A 21,504-nucleotide genomic window follows, 5' to 3' on the forward strand; every position below is an offset into this window, starting at 1 on the left:
AATTGTTCAGGGAATAAGAGAGATAACCTTAAACTCTGACTGCCGGTGAGCCGGGCAGAACAGAGCCATATTTCTCTTCTTTCAAAAGCAAATGGGAGAATTATCGCTGAATTCTTTTTCTCAGCATGGAACGTCCCTGAGAAGGAGAATGCGCACCTAGGGGCAGGTCTCTGAACTGGCCCCCCCGGGGTGTACCTGTCTCTTATGGTCGAGATTGCAGAGGTGAAATAAACTCCAGTCTCCCATAGCGCTCCCAGGCTTATTAGGAAGAGGAAATTCCCACCTAATAAATTTTGGTCAGACCCGTTGTTCTCAAAACCCTGTCTCCTGATAAGATGTTATCAATGACAATGGTGCCCGAAACTTCATTAGCAATTTTAATTTCGCCTAGGTCCTGTGGTCCTGTGATCTCGCCCTGCCTCCACTTGCCTTGTGATATTCTATTACCTTGTAAAGTACTTGATGTCTGTCACCCACACCTATTCGCACACTCCCTCCCCTTTTGAAAATCCCTAATAAAAACTTGCTGGTTTTTGTGGGTTGTGGGGCATCACGGATCCTACCAACATGTGATATCTCCTCCGGATGCCCAGCTTTAAAATTTCTCTCTTTTGTACTCTGTCCCTTTATTTCTCAAGCCAGCCGACGCTTAGGAAAATAGAAAAGAACCTACGTGATTATTGGGGCAGGTCCCCCAATAGGGTCTGTTTTCTATCTTACTAAAACATAGAAATAATTTTTAAAATACAAATAGTGGCCACTAAATTATATATTTTGTGTACTTTTATTTGATAACATTTGTTTGAGTTAAAATGGGGTGCATTTATAAATAGTACCTGTTATGAAAAGTACCATTTTTTAGTCACTACTTTATAATATTTATAGAAAATACTTCCTTATGACTTTTCTAATTTTTTTGTTTTGCTTCCATGTGAAATTGCCTGCAGAAATCAGTATGTATATGTTTACTTATATACCTTTTAGTAACGCTCATGCTTCATTGCCGATTGCAACAAGTTTCAGCTTTGCATGTACTATATTTTGGTTTTGCTTTAAGCGTTGCATAGCTATTCTTTCCACTGTCACAGTATTAATGGTAGATATGTAAAAGGAATCTTCCTTTATAAAAAGGTCATATGTGGATAAAGGTGATATAAAATGTTTTTAATAGTGTTATAAAAAGTTTGGTCAGGCGAAGTGGCTCATACTCTAACCCCAGAAATTTGGGAGGTCAATGTGGGAGGATCACTTGAGGCCAGGAGTTTCAGATCAGCCTGGGAAACATAGCAAGACTCTATCTCTACAAAAAGGAAAAATGAGTGAAATATCTGTATGATAGCCGCATAAAAGTGGAAAACTGAATTTCTCTATAGAATTAACTAGATTATGCTGTTTCTGATAACACAAATTCACCCCGACACACAAATGACTTAATTGCAAGAGGATTAAAATAGATTAGGTCTACATTGTTGTTGTTTTTACCCCCCGAAGCTCACTTTTTCCTCTCCTTGTAATTATTCTCAACTTCTGTAGAATTATATTTGGAGAAACACATAATAAAACTAGGTCTTAACAAATGAGCAACTACTGGGATATCAAAATGTTCTCTCTTAAACATTCCATAGTTTAAATTGAAAGTCAAGATAAAACTGAAAAAATAGCTACAAAAAATAATAACAATAATAACAAAATTTAATATATCACTATTTGAAAAATATGACCAAGAGTGTCCTCAGTGGAAAATGAGAGCAGCTACATTACTAAACCATCACTGAAATAACAATTCCAAACAATCAACTTTGGTGACTTTAGAAAAAGCAGAGTTAACTTAAAGAATGAAAAAGACGGAAAAATTAATGAATTTGAAGACAGAAAATAATAGACCTGATAAATCTAAAAGGTGACTCCTTAGGAATATAGATTAAAAATTAAGTGATTGTCAAGTTTCATCAAGAAAAATAAAGGACAAATAGGCAAAGCTCTAAAAGAGGTATCACTAGACAAGGGAGGAAATTTAACACATAAGAGATTACTTGGAAAAACTTCAACTGCTCCAGAGAATAGAGGAAAAAGAGGGGAGAAGAGGAACTTCCAAGTTTCATTTTGAAACATTTGGCAAAAACTTCTGAGAACTTGTGAATGAAAGGGTCTGTAATTTGCCTAAGTCTAAGTAGTCTTTGTTTAACTACTTTTGCTCTTTCTCATTAATCTAAATCTAAATCATTTTGCCTCAGTTTTAGAATAATTTGTAAAATGTCAGAATAACAATGGAGAATTAAAGGAAGGGAAAAATGAACAAACGGCTTATTAAAAGTATACAAAATAAAGGGATCACTGTGTTTATGCTATCTGTATGATGATATAACAAACATTTCTATCCAGATAACATGCATTTCAGGAAGAAAATATTGCACTCAGTTCTTGATATGGCAAATCTATTAGTTAAATTTAATAATAGACCTATGTTCTTTTTAAGTGCCGCTAACAGCATAAGTCATACTTATGAGTATGAGTTCAAAATACCTACTTCAAAACCTAATTTTAAAAAAATAATAATTTACTTCCCTTTGAGCACATGTGATTCGTTCCTGAGGGTTAGTTCTCAGTGGTTGTATGTCAGCCGCAGAGCAGATCATTCAGAGTCTAACATGGCATGTAGCCTTGAACCTTAAGTAGTTTAACTTTTTCATCAGAGTCACAATGACAGAAAGTTGAACAATACACACTTAATCAGCTAATAAATGACATAGTGTGGATGAGACTGCCAGCATCCCAGCAATAGAATAAGTGGTTTACCACATGGCATAGGCCCTCCCTTGAAAAGCACATACTGAAAGTCTATGGATCAGTGATGACCTTCAACTATTTTAGGGTTGAAACTTTGAAATTGCCAATATGTAACCCTTTATTTTTTTTAACCTACAAAAACAGCTGTTTAATATGGGTCAATCTAATATATAACACAGGATAATCAACTATTCTCAAAATGAAATTGAACTGCACCATGAAAGATTTAATTAAATATAGGCCTTTAGTCTAAGGGTTTTTCAACATCAAAATGTTCTTCAAAGACATTTTGATAGTTTCTCTCTTTAAGATATGCAAAAAAAGACGGTGAGAAAAAGAAAGAAAACCAGTTTTGTGTAAAAACCCTGATTTAAATACAGTTCTGGCTTGGACAGACTAGGTGACATTTTAAAGATGCTTTCATTTCCTTGCTTCTGTGACTAAAGTTCTATTCTGTAAAGGTTAACTTTTTGGCTGAAGTTAGAAATTAAGCATTGAATTAAGTTCTTCATATTCTCTACCTTCAATGCTAATTTTTACCTTAATCACAAAGAAAAAGTGGTGGCCCTCTGGCCTGCTTGAGTCTCAACTGAAATATTCACATTTGCCATCACACATTTTGCTTTAGCTGTTACGGCCATACTTTGTCACGTTAATAAGATGAAATTGTTTGGTTAAGCATACTGCTATTCTAATTCTGTGTGTGCACGTGTGTGCATGCATATACGTGCACACTAATTTTGTTCTATGCAGTTGCCGATGCAGATGCCACTGTCAAAAATTTAGAACAGGAAGCTGACCGGCTAATAGATAAACTCAAACCCATCAAGGAACTTGAGGATAACCTAAAGAAAAACATCTCTGAGATAAAGGAATTGATAAACCAAGCTCGGAAACAAGCCAATTCTGTAAGTTCTTTTTATTGTCAGTATCAGTAACTGATTGTAATTGTTGGATTATTCATAGAGGGAATGTCTTTCCCCAGGATTCCCCGTTGAATGATCTTGGGTCCTTTTCCTTTAACTTGAAGCGATTTGGGGTAGGAGGGGTTGGAGTGGGGGAGAGGTTAGTTTTGTTTTGTTTGTAAATTTCAAAAGACATTTCATGAGAATGATAATCACCACTTACTGTTTTAAAACTGGGAATTCTGGTATATTCTATTACTATTTGCATAGAATAATACAAATAGCAAGAAAGAAAACCTTATTATTGTATACTAAAAAGCCATGGATGACAGTACCTTCCTTTTGCTAAAAACAAACCAAAAAAAAGGCCAACTAATGGGGTTATGGCAGGAATGAAGGAACAATATACGGAATAAGAGCAAAGAGAAACAAACATTTTATATATATATTCTTTTGTCTGGTATAAACAACAATAAAAATGGCTTTGGTTATACTTTTTACATTTATTTTTTGTTTTGGAGTAGATAGGAAATAGCTGATTTGTCTCAAAATTTTGCTCTTTACTTACCCAATTAGAAGTTTACTAGGATAGAGACAGAGCTTTCTAGAAGGTAGCATACTAATGAGCCAGGGCAGAGTTGCTAAGTGCCAACGTGAAACTTTAGTCAAAGGAAGGAAGTAAGGGAAGGGGAGCAGAGGGGAGCGGAGGGGAGGGGAGGCGAGGGGACGGGTGGTAGAAAGAAAGAAAGGAAGGGCAATTTTCTTGTTTTCAGGCCTGAACTCAAACCTTGTTAGATACCTCAGTTTTCCATGTCAAAAATTCTGTTTTTTGAACAACTTTGGAGCTAGGATGATCAGAAAAGCCCTTTCTTAGTCCATCAATTTATATTTTTAGTAGTATTTAAGAATATGATGCTCCAGTAACAGTATATTCTTTTTCCTCCTTATTCACATCTAACACTTCTAAACAACTCCAAGACAGTAAGTTCAAGGTGAACATTGAAAAGGAATTCACGACTGACTGAAAAAAAACTTAGAAAACAACAAAAAGATTAGTGAAGATGATGTTACATAAGATCAGAGTAATAAATCAGTGAAAAGATCTGAGAAAACATATATTCAGCTAGAATGTGAAAGCCAGGCAGTATCGTTGACAGGTGATCATTATGTATGTAAAGCACAAGATTAAAAGAAACCAGATGTTACTTCAAGGTTTGAAGTTTATGTAAGATTTAGCCAACATGGAAAAAGCCTCTACTATGTTCAGTGTTACTTTCTGTAAGGTACACAAAGACGAATAAAGGAGTTCTTTCACTCACAAAGTTTATAAAATAGTAGGGAAAATAAAATATGTACACGTACCTTGTCACATAATGCAGAATGTTATGCCACATTATAGAAGCCGTGAGAAGTGACATAAAAGTTCTAGAAGGAACAATCACCTCTACTAGGGCCCGCAGATTTCCTGAAGGGAAGGATTTGAGCCAGGCATTGAGGTGGGATAATGCTGGGGAGTTGGGGGTGGAGTCAGGTAACAGGGAGAGTACTCTGAGAAGAGGGAGTGACTTAAACCAAGGCAGTGGGAGAAGGAAGTTTTAGGGTCCATTTAGGAAAAAGAAGTCCAGTTTGCCCAGAGTAATTGATAAAGGAAACAGACCAACAGAGGCCAGGTCTTGTCAGGCCTTCAATAATCAGTTAAGCAATTTCATTTAACAACACTTGTACTTGGGATAAGCCTCACTAGATAGGATAAGCTGAAAGCTTTGAGCATGGAACACAGTATAATCAGAGCTGTGCTTTTAAAATATAAATCCAGAAGCAGTTTGTGGGGTAGATGAAAGAAAGATGAATGAAGGACCCAACTATAGCTGTGGCAAGAGAAAAGAAGAACGTGATGTACCACTCCTATATTTTGCAATGTTAACTTGGAAGAAGCAATAAGAGTAAATATTATTTTGTGAATCTCACATTTAGCCACATTTTCTGACTTAGTCATCAAGTGGAGCAATCTAGACATTTTTATTATTTCTTCATTGTAAAGATTTCTGAGTGCTTTTTCCCTCCTCACAAAACGGTGAAATTCAGACATGTAAGCATATAAAACCTGTCTTAAAGTACAAAATAAAAGAAAGGTATAGGCCGGGCATGGTGGTTCACGCCCGTCATCCCAACACATTGGGAGGCTGAGGTGGGCAGATTGCATGAACTCAGGAGTTTGAGACCAGCCTGGGCCATGTCACAAAACCACATCTCTACAAAAAATTGAAAAATTACCTGGGCATGGTGGTGCATGCCTATAGTCCCAGCTACTTGGGGGGATGAGGTGGGAGGATCACTTGCTCCGGAGGATGAGGTTGCAGTGAGCCATGTTCGCACCATGGCACTCCAGCCTGGGTGGCAAATAGAAACCCTGTCCCCCCCCCAAAAAAAAAGAAAAGAAAAGAAAAAAAGAAAGGTACAAAAGTAATGTAAGAAAAAGTAATCATTGTCCATGCATTTCAAAGAAATTCCCAATCACTTTTGGAAATGGAATTACAACACAATGCCTTATTTTTTGTAAGACGTTAGAAATATGCAAGTAGCCAATTTTTTTCCAAATGAGTTTTGTACTAAATGAATATTACATTTTCTGATTTGTAAACATGGATATCTGGATATGACCTTAACACATACTTGACATGACCAAAACATTAAAGACATTTATTTTAAAGTAGCTTTCTCTGGGTTTGTTGATTCTGAAATTGAGTGGCTGATACTCCTTTAAATGAATGACCTACTTACTGGATGAAAAATACAGTGAAAATCCAATAGATATAATAATGGGATACTCAGTAATGTTTGAGTTCATGATGATTAACTGGTAAATAATGTTGTATTATTGAAATGCCTTAAAGATACCTAATGCTTAGTGATTTTTCTTTAGATGTCTTACTAAGGATCTGCATTAGAAATAACAATAATTGATAGAGCCAAACATTCTAAAAGGATGTTTGAATTTCAGAAATTTCTTTCCTCTTACAAGAGGGATATATCCTAAAGATTTCTTCTAGAGATATAATATTTTGATTTACCTGATTTCTTCTAGAGATATAGTATTTTGATTTACCTGATTTCTTCTAGAGATACAGTATTTAAATTTACCTGTTTTAAGTTGGTTAAAAGAAATATCTATAATTGAAAATCAAAACACAAAGTATTCAAAAGGAAAAGACTACTAGTTATGTACTGGCTGTCAACAGTTTGGGCTAAGTGAATGTTTCAGTTTCTGAGAGTATATTCAAAACCAGAAAACAGAAAGCAGGTAATCCAAGAGTATTTTCTATATGAATGTGTGAGAGCTGGGCAATAGGTTACTGTCTAGTCCACTTCATGCTGCTATGACAGAATATTACAGACTGGGTAATTTATAAAGAAAAGAAATTTATTCTCACAGTTCTGGAGACTGGGAAGTCCAAGATCAAGGTACTGGCAAGTTAGGGACCTGTTTTTCTGCTTCCAAGATGGCACTTTGAATCCTCAGGAGAGGAGGAACACTGTGTCCTCATATGGCAGAAGAGCAAGAGAGAGAGAGCTCTCACCCCTGTAAGCCTTTTTAATAGTGGCATCAATTCATCCATGAGGACAGAGCCCTCATGACCGAAACGCTTCCCAAAAGGCCCCCCTCCCAACACTGTTGCACTGAGGATTAAATTTCAAACACATGAATTTTGTTGGACACGTTCAAACAATAGCAGTTACTCTGTAGGATTAATTGCTGGCATATTGAGTATAACAACATCATTTTGTTCCAAGAATCATATTTGTTAGATATGTATTCTATACAATAGATTGGTTGTAACCTCTAGTGACATTAGATACTCAGTTTTAAAATGGCTTCTCCCTTAGACTTGGAGTTCTCAGATAGAGCAGTTAGATTTTCGTGCTGCTGCTCTGTCTGCTACACTTTTTTTTTTTTTTTTTTTGAGACGGAATCTCACTCTGTGGCCAGGCTGGAGTGCAGTGGAGCAATTTCGGCTCACTGCAGCCTCCGCCTCCCAGGTTCAAGCAATTCTCCTGCCTCAGCCTCCTGAGTAGCTGGGACTACAGGCATGTGCCACCATGCCCAGCCAATTGTTTTTGTATTTTTAGTTGATACATGGCTTCACCATGTTGGCCAGGATGGTCTCGATCTCTTGACCTCGTGATCCGCCTGCCTCAGCCTCCCAAAGTGCTGGGATTACAGGTGTGAGCCACCACACCCAGCTCTGTCTGTTACACTTTGGCAACCCCCTTTTCAACACACTAATCATGGAATGTCCTGTTTTATTTTTTTTTTTTACCAGGCTTACCTAAGCAAGGACTGAAATTCATTCTGTGACCAAATGATCACACATTACATTTATATTGTCATCTCTTCTCTAAATAATAACTCAGGGATATTATTCAATTGTGTTTGGTTTTGTTTTGTTTGGTTTTGTTTTGACATGGAGTCTCGCTCTGTCACCCAGGCTGGAGTACAGTGGCACGATCTTGGCTCACTGCAACCTCTGCCTCTCGGGTTCAAGCAATTCTCCTGCCTCAGCCTCCTGAGTAGCTGGGGCTATAGGCACGTGCCACCACCATGGCCAGCTAATTTTTGTATTTTTAGTAGAGACGGTTTCACCATGTTGGCCAGGATGGTCTCGATCTCCTGACCTCGTGATCCACCCATCTCAGCCTCCCAGAGTGCTGGGATTACAGATGTGAGCCATCACACCCAGCCTCAATTGTGTTTTTTAAACAAAACTGATTTATTAGGAATTTAACTAGCCATAATACAGCCATAGGGCCAAGCTATAAAGCGTTTATGAAATAAAAATGAAATAAACTACATACAGTCACTTTGACTACTAATTCAGCCCCATTCGGAATTGGATATGATTGTCTGCCAGGGATAACGCACTATGCTATTCAGTTCTACTCATGAATTCCAGTCAGATATTGGTTTCTTGTTTGCTTTGATCCTTTTATGATGTCAATGGTACTTATAGCCTGCCTCAGATATTAAATTTTCTCAATGCCAAGGTCTTCTCTGATAATGATTTTGGTTCACTTTCAGCAAATTGCTAAAAAATCACTATATCTGACACCCTTTCCTGAACATTAAAAATATCTGAAGACCATATTTTTCCCACCTGCCCTCTACTGTGCTGTCTTTCTCTTGCTTCTCTCTTTTTATCTCTAATCCCTTGGATGACCCTTGGTATAGCTGCCATTCTATCATAGAACACCCTTTGCCAACCTGCTCATTGCTCATCCATTGCTCACCCATTGCTCACCTGCTTTGCCATATTAACATCCAAGTAAAAATTGTACATTTCCTACCTCCATTGTTTTGCAATTCATTTTCACTCACCTACTCTCAACACTGTATGTAGAAGGGAAATTCCATGATTTGTGAAGCAGGAACTAACTTCCCAACTGAAAACCACCCTATCCAGAAGACTGTCTCCCTAGGACACAGAACAAACACTCTGAGGACCACAGTTGGCCCTGAGTCCTGCACCCAGCAGTTGGCAGGCTGGCCCCACCTTTTTGGGGAAGGCAAGAATAAGAAAGTGGTTTAAACAGTAGGCTTCCTGGAATGTCCAGCCCCAGGCCACCACACTCAGGCCTCCAGGAGTCACCCTCCTCTGGGTGGTGGAGGAAACAGCCCCTGTTTCTCTCCAGAACACAGTTTCCTCTTCATGGAGATACAATTTGATTAGCAGGTCAGGTGAGGCAACAACAATAAACAAATAAATGACTTATGCTGGTCTGTGGGAGACGTAACAGATCTTCTGTATCCCCAGAAGGTCTCAAATCTATATGAATTTACCTATTGCAAAAATCCCTCTTTAGCCTTCTCTTTTGAATCCAACCAATTTGGCACCCAACCTTTGCGGTATGCTTTCATGACCCTTGGAGAAGGGCCACAGTTCTGCCCATACTCAAACACAAATGAGGCTCTTGGAGACACCTCCTGGTGTCATGATCATATGGAGGCTGTTTTGGTTTCTAGGCTATCTTGTTGGGAGTCTGCACAGCCCTTCCATGGGGGTAATGATGATGCTAGTTGGTTTTTTCCAAATGTGCAAATTACATGGGTAGCACAAAATGCTAGAAGAAATGAAAAAAATGGAAATTCACTGCTTGTGAAGGCCAAGAGGGCATTTGAACAAATGACAAAGAGAGATTTTACATCTTCACCTCTCTCTGCCTCCTTCTGGAGCGCTATCAATGAGCAAAGTTACAGATTCTCTCTGAGTCCAAGCAACTATTTTGCTATCCTGAAAGTAACCCTTTGATGGTGATTTTCCATCTGACCCTACAGAAATTAAATCAAATAATCAACTAGTGTTATTTATGATTGAAGGAAGGCTCTCTAAATATAAGTAAAAAAAATATATATAAGGTATGAACAGTGTTACTCTATTCATATAGGCATTCCTTTTTTAGCAATTTATAGTAATTTTTAAGGTATTATTCAAAAGAAAAGGGAGCTGTTAAATAAATTAGTAGTAATAGCCATTGGAAATTATTTCCATTTCATTTCCTGACAACTTCATGAAAAGGTATAATTTATTCTGAAATGTATGTTCTGAGTGGAATGATTAATATTCTTCTTATTGTTAGAACATCTAGAACAAAATCTGTTTGTCCTCTTTCAACTGTAAGCGTATAGGAGGGTTGGTAATTTCCTCTTGAAAACTAAAAGAAAAATAGTTTCTTAGTTTAAGTGATACCAAAACCACTGAAATTTCAATTGTAAAATTTCATTAAACAACCTTAATGAAGATCATTCTCGTTAGCTCCATGTAAAATCACCTGCCTAAAATGTTCCCATATTCATAAAGAAGAAAGGTATGACGTTAGAAGTTTGTTAGTTGCATGCTTCAAAAAATAGTATGCTAACAAGACATGGAACTGTGAACAGCTCATTGTCAAAATTCTAGTGGAAAACTGCTCTTCTGTGCCCTCATTAATGAGTATAATGGTGTCTGCATATGGGTGTTTAATGATAGTATTTGATGATAGAAAATAACTTCAAAGAAGAAACGATGATGGCTTTGTGGTTGTATGGAAGCTATCTCAAACTTTCTGAGAGATTTACTCTTGGTTCTTTGTACCGTGTTTTTCTTAAAGATCAAAGTATCTGTGTCTTCGGGAGGTGACTGCATTCGAACATACAAGCCAGAAATCAAGAAAGGAAGTTACAATAATATTGTTGTCAACGTAAAGACAGCTGTTGCTGATAACCTCCTCTTTTATCTTGGAAGTGCCAAATTTGTAAGTCTAATATTCAACTTTTCATTAGGCTGCTGTATGTGTATAGCTAGAGGTTAATCCAAAAATGTATAGAATCCAATTACATGGTCCCCAAATGGTCTAACGTAGGCTTTCAGATTTGAAAACTTCAACATCTTACCTTACAAAATTCTGAAGTGTCACATTAAGTTAGAAGTCAAATGAAAGGAAGAAAACTACAGTGTTTAGTCACACTTTCATTTGTCAGTATACCATCATCTCTGTTAAATTATACTTTCAGATCCAGCGATTTAAGAGTGCTAATAAGAATAAAGCTATTTTATTTACTTCTTTTTTATTTATCTTATTTACTGTTCAAACTAAATTACAATAAACTCTTCTGTTAATGAAATGAAAATAGCAAAGTGTGTACTATTTTTTTTTACCAATGAAAACTCTTCTAACTTGTGTTGAATTTATGACCTGAACTGAAATAACACAGATTATATCTACAAAAGCCCACCCATAAAGTTCTAATTTCTTCCATTTGAACTATTTGACTTCGCATGCATGGGGATCTTCCAAAATGAATATGACTTCTTAACAAATCATTCATGGCATAAGTCAATATTTGCCATTTGGATAAGGAATTCTGGGTCAATTTGGGAAATAAAATCATAGCTGCCCCCTCAAAAATGTCAGTGTCCTTGGTGAAAATGATAATGGATTCCGAATTTAAATATTTGTTTTTATCTTTACCACAAGTATCAGAGTGAGAAGGGCTTTGGTCTCAAAATTAGACTTAATTAGAATTGGTAAAATTAGCAAACATGCCTGAGCATTATGGACTTTTTTTTTTTTGCTTTAAGAATATAAAAATAAAATATTATTTTAATAATGTATAATAAATAATATTATTTGACAAGTATTATCATGAAGCTCCTAATTATTTCACATGTCTGCAAATGGCACTTATTGAAAAACACTCTGCTGGTCTCCTCTTTAAAGGTGCTTTATATCTGATATCTCTTGTTTTTGTATTTCTCTGAACTAGATTGACTTTCTGGCTATAGAAATGCGTAAAGGCAAAGTCAGCTTCCTCTGGGATGTTGGATCTGGAGTTGGACGTGTAGAGTACCCAGATTTGACTATTGATGACTCATATTGGTACCGTATCGTAGCATCAAGGTAACCAACTTAATAAAGATTAAGATAATTAAATGATAGAATTTTGAAGTCGTTTCCCAGTTTATAAGAAAACTCCTATTTCCATTTCAATAAGGTAACTGTGTATGCATGTAGACACATGTGTATGAATTTTATACATGTCTGGGAGTGGGTATGTTTGTCGTACTTCCTAGGAACTGACAAACCTTCCAGGTATTGACCAGAGGAACAACTCCATTTCTGACCCCTTCATCTTGTGTCTGGTAGGAATTTGGGGGTGTTGCTGTTTCAGGCTTCCTATTTTGCCTGAAGAAAGTACTGCCACTTATTCTTATGCAATACAAGCCAAAGCATAAGAGTACCATTATTGCCTGTCTTTGTGGTACACAGCTCCTCCTTTAGTCTACATAGCCACCATAGAAAAATGCAGTTTCAAAACACTGAAATTCTTATGTAACATACCAGGTCCACCCTACTTAAAATGGGAAGTAACTGAGAACTGATTCTGTTATTCTATCTTTGGAGCTTTAATGCAATTATCAACATCTAGTACCATATAGATTATTTATAGAACTATCCCTGTCTTCAGCACTTCCCTCCCATTTTCTCTTCTTGTTTTCCCAATTCTCAACTCCCTGTTAAACCCAAAGCAGCTAACAGTTGAAAGGTATGGTTAAGGGCCTAGGGCTAGACATGAAGCTGATCAGAGATAGAGAAGACTTAAAGAACTGGTAATTGTTGACTCTGGGTGATACATAGAGTTTCATGCTGTTTGTAGATACTTAATTTTTTCCATAATAAAAAGTTTAAAAGAAAGAGCCATGTGCAATGCCATGTGCTGTAGTCCCAGCTACTTGGGAGGCTGAGGCAGGAGGATCACTTCAGCCCAGGAATTCAAGACTGTGGTCCATGATGATCATGCCTGTGAATAACCACTGCTGTCCAGCCCGGGCAACATAGCAAGACTTCATCTCTTAAAAAAAAAAAAGTTATTAAAAAAATGAGAAGCAATATTTTTAGTTCTTTTTAAGAAAGTTTTTCAGCAAAAGTGTGTGTGCATGTGTGAGAGAGAGTGACAGAGTGCTTGCGTGTTTGGTGGTGTTGAGGGAATTAAGTACTTAACCGGGTTTAAGGACATTTATACTCATAAAGTACAGTTCTTCTTTCAGAAAAGATACATTCTGTTAAAGAAGGTGAACCTTATTTGATAAATTCATTCTTTTGTTACCATGTATTTCACTTAACACTGCATCCTCAAAGAAAAAAAGATTACCAAAATGAGACAGCAGGGAGAGAAATATGACATCGAAGTTTTGTTATGACTGCTTGTCTCAAAAGAGAGACCAGATTTTCATATTTAACAGCTCATGGAAATCAATCACTTAAAAAAGAAAATGAAATAAAATGATAATAGCTTTCAAAATTCTGTTAATTGAATTTAAAAGTGAACTTCTATGCAATTTGTACACTGAAATCTGAAGAGCGAATATGGTACTATATACATTAAGATGCTGTGCCAAACAATAAAAGATATACCATTCTAGGAAGACTACTTCAACAAACTGGGATCCAAGATATTATAAAGAATTTTAGGAGAAATCATGCAGCTTATGATATGGAAGGGTGGCTCATTTGGGGTCCACTTGCTGAATTAAATTAGACAAAATGCTGAATAAAGTAATATAAACTTGCATAAATTGTATGTGTTGGTAAATAGTAAATTATTATGTAAGCCATAGGAAAAAGGCTTTCCACTTAACCAATAGCAATTCATCAGTTAACTGCTGCTGTGTCATTTCATGTCAATGAACACACACAGAATCAGGATATGGTGCTCACTGGTTCTGGTTGAAACTGATGTAAGTGTTGAGCCAAGATCAGACTCTGAGTATTGATTTGAGATCTAATGAATTTGGAATGTTAGAAACTAAACAGCCAGTTTTCTCTTAAATTCTTAAAAACAAATCTCTGCATTTTATATCTCTTAAATCTGGAATTACCAGAAATGTGATGCATATTTCATTTTCTGTATGTTCCTCCCCTTCACTTCAACACGTACCCTTGAAGAACTGGGAGAAATGGAACTATTTCTGTGAGAGCCCTGGATGGACCCAAAGCCAGCATTGTGCCCAGCACGTATCATTCGACGTCTCCTCCAGGGTACACTATTCTAGATGTGGATGCAAATGCAATGCTGTTTGTTGGTGGCCTGACTGGGAAATTAAAGGTAATGTGTTCATCCTCCTCCTGTTCTATTTCATCTTTGTTGACATCTCCTGATATAATTACTTCAGGAGAAGGTATGATAAAGCTCTGTAAAACTTGATCACGTTTTACTTAACTTGCATTTATGAAAACATGAATTTATTTTGAGTAAGAATTTTCTTCTTTGAAGATTCAACCTGGAAACACAATATTTTTAAGCCTATGTGTATTTATTTAAACAGCTGTTGTTTTGTCTTTATCTGTGGCATCAGTTTTTTGTATATTCTTGTTTTAGTTGCCTCAAGAGCAAAGTGTTTTTTAAGTATACCTCATCTTCTGAATCGATGTATGATTTATAGATATGAAGTGCTATAAAGTTCATACTCACATCTAATGAAAAGATTTATGAATACTTTGGGAAATATCACAGGAGCTATAAGCTTTCAAAACATGATCTGGTTTTTAAAGTTTTCAAGTTGCTCTTATTCTTATAGGGTGATGCACTTAATATTCATAATTGCTTCATGACAGTCCTTGCGCATTTCAAATTGCAGAATGCCTGCCTTTTAAAGAAGCTTGTGTTGATTAAATGGAATTAGGTGTTGGGAAACAACTATGGGTGAGATGCAGGAGCACAACCAAATATAATGGATAATCCTGGGCTTGTCAGAATCACCTTGAGATGAGATTAGTCAGAAAATGTGAAAAGCCAGGGTGACTCCAAATTTATGAGGACTCAACCTTCACATAGAATGAGGTTATTTTATTTGCTTTGAGTACGAGATGTGACTCTAAAGTATGAGAATTTATTCCAAAACCACACGCTGAAGTTATCCTCATTTCTTAGAACTTCATGTAAATGTATATGGTACATAGTAATATATAGTCATATTATCAACTTTCTCTCCTTCACAGATAGATAAATATAGGGTTAGCACACAGTAGTACAAAAGCCATGAATTTTGAAATCAAATCCAGGTTGGATTTCCTCCTCTTCCACTTACTAAAATATAACCTTAGACAAGTCACTTAACCCCTTGGGCTTTGGTTATCTCAACTAGAAAAGAATGATAAAAATATCTACCTTGCTTGCATATTGTAGGATACAATAATACATTTTTTAATATTCTTTTTTTTTTTTTTTAATTTCTTTTTTTATTTTTTTTTTAATTCATGAAGTATTTGTTGATCATTCTTGGGTGTTTCTCGGAGAGGGGGATATGGGAGGGTCATAGGATAATAGTGGAGAGAAGGTCAGGAGTTAAACACATGAACAAAGGTCTCTGGTTTTCCTAGGCAGAGGTCCCCGCGGCCTTCTGCAGTGTTTGTGTCCCTGGGTACTTGAGATTAGGGAGTGGTGATGACTCTTAAAGAGCATGCTGCCTTCAAGCATCTGTTTAACAAAGCACATCTTGCACCGCCCTTAATCCATTTAACCCTGAGTTGACACAGCATATGTTTCAGAGAGCAGGGGGCAAGGCCATAGATCAACAGCATCCCAAGGTAGAAGAACTTCTCCTAGTCAGAACAAAATGGAGTCTCCTATGCCCACCCCTTTCTACACAAACACAGCAACAATCTGATCTCTCCTTCCTTTCCCCACACTTCCTCCCCTTCTCTTCAACAAAACCGCCATCGTCCTCATGGCCCGCACCCGATGGTCGCTGTCTCTTCGGAGCTGTTGGGTACACCTCCCAGACAGGGCAGCCGGGCAGAGGCGCTCCTCACCTCCCAGACAGGGTGGCCGGGCAGAGGCGCTCCTCGCTTCCCAGACGGGGCCGCCCAGGCAGAGGCGCTCCTCTTCTCCCAGACAGGGCGGCCGGGCAGAGGCGCTCCTCACTTCCCCGACGGGGCCGCCCGGGCAGAGGCGCTCCTCGCTTCCCAGACGGGGCGGCCCGGGCAGAGGCCCTCCTCGCTTCCCAGACGGGGCCGCCCGGGCAGAGGCGCTCCTCACTTCCTCCCAGACCGGGTGGCAGCCGGGCAGAGGCACTCCTCACCTCCCAGACGGGGCGGCCGGGCAGAGGCGCTCCTCACTTCCCAGACGAGGCGGCCGAGCAGAGGCGCTCCTCACTTCCCAGAGGGGGCGGCCGGGCAGAGGCGCTCCTCACTTCCCAGACGGTGTGGCGGCTGGGCAGAGGCGCTCCTCCCTTCCCAGATGGGGCAGCCAGGCAGAGGCGCTCCTCACTTCCTCCCAGACGGGGTGGCGGCCAGGCAGAGGCGCTCCTCACTTCCCAGAGGGAGCGGCCGGGCAGAGGTGCTCCTCACTTCCTTCCAGACAGGGTGGCAGCCGGGCAGAGGCACTCCTCACCTCCCAGACGGGGCAGCCGGGCAGAGGTGCTCCTCATCTCCCAGACGGGGCAGCCGGGCAGAGGTGCTCCTCATCTCCCAGACGGGGCGGCCGGGCAGAGGTGCTCCTCATCTCCCAGACGGGGCAGCCAGGCAGAGGTGCTCCTCACTTCCTCCCAGACGGGGTGACGGCCGGGCAGAGGCACTCCTCAACTCCCAGACGGGGCGGCCGGGCAGAGGCGCTCCTCACCTCCCAGACGGAGTGGTCAGGCAGAGGCGCTCCTCACTTCCCATATGGGGTGGCGGCCGGGCAGAGGCGCTCCTCACTTCCCAGATGGGGCAGCCGGGCAGAGGCGCTCCTCACTTCCTCCCAGACGGGGTGGCAGCCAGGCAGAGGCCCTCCTCACCTCCCAGACGGGGCGGCCGGGCAGAGGTGCTCCTCATCTCCCAGACGGGGCAGCCGGGCAGAGGTGCTCCTCACTTCCTCCCAGACGGGGTGGCAGCTGGGCAGAGGCACTCCTCACCTCCCAGACGGGGCGGCCGGGCAGAGGCGCTCCTCACTTCCCATACGGGGTGGCAGCCGGGCAGAGGCGCTCCTCACTTCCCAGATGGGGCAGCTGGGCAGAGGCCCTCCTCACTTCCTCCCAGACGGGGTGGCGGCCAGGCAGAGGCGCTCCTCACTTCCCAGACGGGGCGGCCAGGCAGAGGTGCTCCTCACTTCCTCCCAGACGGGGTGGCGGCCGGGCAGAGGTGCTCCTCACCTCCCAGACGGGGCGGCCGGGCAGAGGCGCTCCTCCCTTCCCAGACGGAGTGGCCAGGCAGAGGCGCTCCTCACTTCCCAGAGTGGGCGGCCGGGCAGAGGCGCTCCTCACTTCCCATATGGGGTGGCGGCCGGGCAGAGGCGCTCCTCACTTCCCAGATGGGGCAGCCGGGCAGAGGCGCTCCTCACTTCCTCCCAGACGGGGTGGCGGCCAGGCAGAGGCCCTCCTCACCTCCCAGACGGGGCGGCCGGGCAGAGGTGCTCCTCATCTCCCAGACGGGGCAGCCGGGCAGAGGCGCTCCTCACTTCCTCCCAGACGGGGTGGCAGCCGGGCAAAGGGGCTCCCCACATCCCAGATGATGGGCGGCCGGGCAGAGGCGCTCCTCACTTCCCAGATATGGCGGCCGGGCAGAGGGGCTCCTAACATCCCAGACGATGGGCGGCCAGGTTGGATTTCCTCCTCTTCCACTTACTAAAATATAACCTTAGACAAGTCACTTAACCCCTTGGGCTTTGGTTATCTCAACTAGAAAAGAATGATAAAAATATCTACCTTGCTTGCATATTGTAGGATACAATAATACATTTTTTAATATTCTTATAACTCTTCCTATATGCTAAGTAATGTTCTCAGTAATTTACATGAATTAACTTGTTTCATTTTTATAACAACCCCAAAAGGTATGTCTTAGTCTATTAGGGCTGCTATAAGAAAAATACCATGAAACTGGGTAGTTTATAAATAAACAAACATTTATTTCTCACAATTCTTGAAGCTAAGAAGTCTGAGATCAAGGTACTGGCAGATTTGGTGTTTAGTGAGGGCCAGTTTTTCATAGAAGGAGGCTTCTTGCTGTTCTCACATAGTAGAAAGAGTGAACAAGCTCCCTTGGACCTATTTATAAGGGCACTAATTCCATTAATGAAGGCCGTGCCCCTCACCATCTAAAACTCACCTCTCAAATGCCCTGCCTCCTAATACAATCACTTTGGCGGGTAGGATTTTAACATATGAATTTTGGGAGGGACACAAACATTCACACTATAGCAAGGTAGATACTAATATTCTGCTCATTCTATAGTTAAGGAATCTGAAGAAGAGAAACGTTAAATGTCTTGACCATGGTCACACAGTAATTAGCAGAGCTGGGATTTGAACTTAGGTTAATAGGCACAGTGGTCTTCACTCTCAACATCTTGCTTCACTGCCACGATGAATAGTGAGACACACACTACCATAGGGTGTGTATATAAAATATATGGCAAATAGCTGAGATGTGGTAGTCACACCTTAAATTGTACCTTAATAATTATTATGCAAATGTAATTGGCACAAAAACAGCATTCTGTCAGTCTCAGAAAAAGAAAGAAAACATGAACAAATGAAATCTATAGAAAACCTTAAGAAATCATTTTGGCCAAGAATTTCGAGGCTCCTGCCACACCAGAATATGAACCAAAAGCTGAAAACAACTAAATGAACTTGCTGATGAGAATTCAAATGAGCAGGAAAATCTCTCAAATATAGCTTTTCAGGATGTGAGAAGAAGCAAAAAACAAGCAGAATTCACAAGTAGGATAATCAATCTCTAGAAAATTAAGAGGTTCAGACTGATGACAGAGCATTGCAAGGACGACTCCAACGTGCAAGTCAGGGGCTCTGATCAACAATCTTTCTATGCGGCTGTGCAACACGTGGTCCCAGCAGTGGGAAATGTGCATTTTGATGGGTTTAACCTAAAACCATAGCAGTAGGCTATACCATAGAGCCTAGGTGTGTAGTAGGCTATACCATCTAGATTTGTGCAAGTACTGTACAGTCTATGCTTTTAACTATTCAGTAACTGATTTTAGTACTTAAAATTTTAACTATTCAGTAACTGTTTTCTTATGTGTGTTCTAAAAACCAAATGAGTCAATGCATGTTTTTCCCAGATAATCTGAGTAAATATGGGTTCACTTTGGCACAGAGTTTTTAAAGTTATAGGCACCAGAATATAGTACAGTCATGTGTCACTCAATGACAGGAATACATTCTGAGAAAGATGGAATTAGGCAATTTCCTCAACGTGCAAACAGTACTTGCACAAATCTAGATGGTACAGCCTACTACACACCTAGGCTTTATGGTATAGCCTACTGCTCCAAGGCTACAGCCTGTACAGCATGTTCCTCCACTGAACGCTGTAGGCAATTGGAACTCAATGGTAAGTATTTGTGTATCTAAACATAAACAAGGTACAGGAAAAATATAGTATTATAATTTTATGGAACCACCATCATATATGTGATCTGTCATTTACCAAAACATTTGTAATATGTCAATGCCAAAACAGTTGTTTCAATTTACAACAAACTTCTCTAGGAGGGACCAGGTCATTCTCTTTCTTCATGATTGTGTATCAAGCCTAAGACTTTTCCTGTGAAAATGACACCAGGATTGAATTTGATCAGATTATTTGTCGATTCTCTATTTGACTCCAGGCCCTGTGCTGTGTATACAAGCAAACGACACCAACATGGTCTCATTTCCTACAAAGTTGCTTACTTTTTCTTTATTCCCTTGAACTCGAAATCTTCTTGGCTGTGAACAGAAATTAAAAAATTTAGAGCAGCACTACCATAGAGTGATTTATACAAGTGCTTTTAAAAAATCTCTTCTATGTCATCAGTGTGTCCCCTTTCTTCTGATCTCAGGGGAAAAAGCTTTGTGTATGCGTGGCCCAAATTTGCCCAAAGAAAATTATGTAGGAGCACTAGCATTTATTGAACACCTTCTGTATATCAGGCACTGAGATTGGTGCCATAAATAAATTATCTAACTTTATTCTCACAAAAATTCCACATTACAGACAAAAGAATAGAATTGTGGAGAAGGTCAGCAGCTCACCTAAAGTAAGAAGCCAGGAAGTGTTTATTTACTGATGATGAAAACTGGTACAGCAAAAAGTAATCAGCATTCGTGGATTAAATAGTTGAGCTTTTCCCCTGTTGTTGACTCATCCTGTAGTAGCTCTAAGGGTACAGATATAATATGATGAAAAGATGAATATGTACATATGCCAAAATATCAGAAAGAATGGATAATGATAACTTTAGCTTCTGCTGATAATAACTCTCATGGATAAACCAAGATTATTTGTGAGATTCCAAATTCTAGCAAATACGATATTTCTTTCTGCAGAAGGCTGATGCTGTACGTGTGATTACATTCACTGGCTGCATGGGAGAAACATACTTTGACAACAAACCTATAGGTTTGTGGAATTTCCGAGAAAAAGAAGGTGACTGCAAAGGATGCACTGTCAGGTTAGTTGAGATGAGAACTCTCCCAGGGTCTGTCCTGTGCATAATAAAAGCTTCGATTTTGTTGCATAATATTCTATTAGCATGTGGATGATGTGGAGCAGGTTTGAAATGATTATGCTCAGAGGTGGAATTACCACAAAACTAATGAATCTTCTAGTCCCTGCCTGCATTTGCACAGGCATTTTTCAAGGCCCTGGGAGGTACACTAGCAGTACATTTGCATAGTCATATGTTTTTATAAAATTTGCAAAGGTAAGAGATTTTGACTACAATCAGTTAAGTTTCCACTCCAATGTTCCTTCATGTCGAGGGGGTTTTTTGTGTCTGTGAGTACCTCATTGTTATAATTTTTTTTTCTTAAAGAGAGCTTTCCCCAAACTGATTAAGTTTCAGGTCTTGCTGAGCATGAATTCACTCTATTTATGTTTATAACAAAATTAGAACCTCAGCCTAGGTTTTATCTCTTACAGGATTTTTTTTTTAATTGACACATAGGATCCTACAAGTGCTTCAACTGGAGACCTATGGGATTTAATGATTCTGCTTCAAGAGAGAAGGAGAACAAGGGGCCGAGATAGTCCAGGAGGAAAGTTCCTAATACATGACCTCAATTATAAGATACAGGGTAGAATGAATAGGAATTTGAAAATATTCAACATCCTATCATACTAAGCATGTGTAGAGAATAAACATTTTTATATAAAAATGAATAGAGGATATAAAATATTTAGCTAGAAGTAGAGGATTTTTCAGCATAAAAATCTTAGAGCCCACTGATCACCCAAGCCTAAAGCTATTTTATTAAATTAAAACTATAAAACATACTTTAAATACCTGCAA

The 21,504-nt window shown here is 39.7% G+C and overlaps 1 protein-coding gene across 2 annotated transcripts in view; it reads left to right on the plus strand.

Moving 5' to 3' along the window:
• The window catches only part of LAMA2 (laminin subunit alpha 2), a 648,749-nt gene that overhangs the window by 571,961 nt on the left and 55,284 nt on the right, over positions 1–21,504 (plus strand). For both annotated transcript variants that reach the window (XM_054490395.2, XM_054490396.2), the window contains exons 44-48: positions 3,541–3,695; positions 10,836–10,979; positions 11,992–12,125; positions 14,172–14,331; positions 20,540–20,664. In XM_054490395.2, the coding sequence (XP_054346370.2) occupies positions 3,541–3,695; positions 10,836–10,979; positions 11,992–12,125; positions 14,172–14,331; positions 20,540–20,664 (718 nt within the window). The remainder of the gene's footprint in view (positions 1–3,540; positions 3,696–10,835; positions 10,980–11,991; positions 12,126–14,171; positions 14,332–20,539; positions 20,665–21,504) is intronic.

This window comes from Pongo pygmaeus, chromosome 5 (genome assembly GCF_028885625.2).
Source record: "Pongo pygmaeus isolate AG05252 chromosome 5, NHGRI_mPonPyg2-v2.0_pri, whole genome shotgun sequence".
Lineage (NCBI taxonomy): Eukaryota > Metazoa > Chordata > Mammalia > Primates > Hominidae > Pongo > Pongo pygmaeus.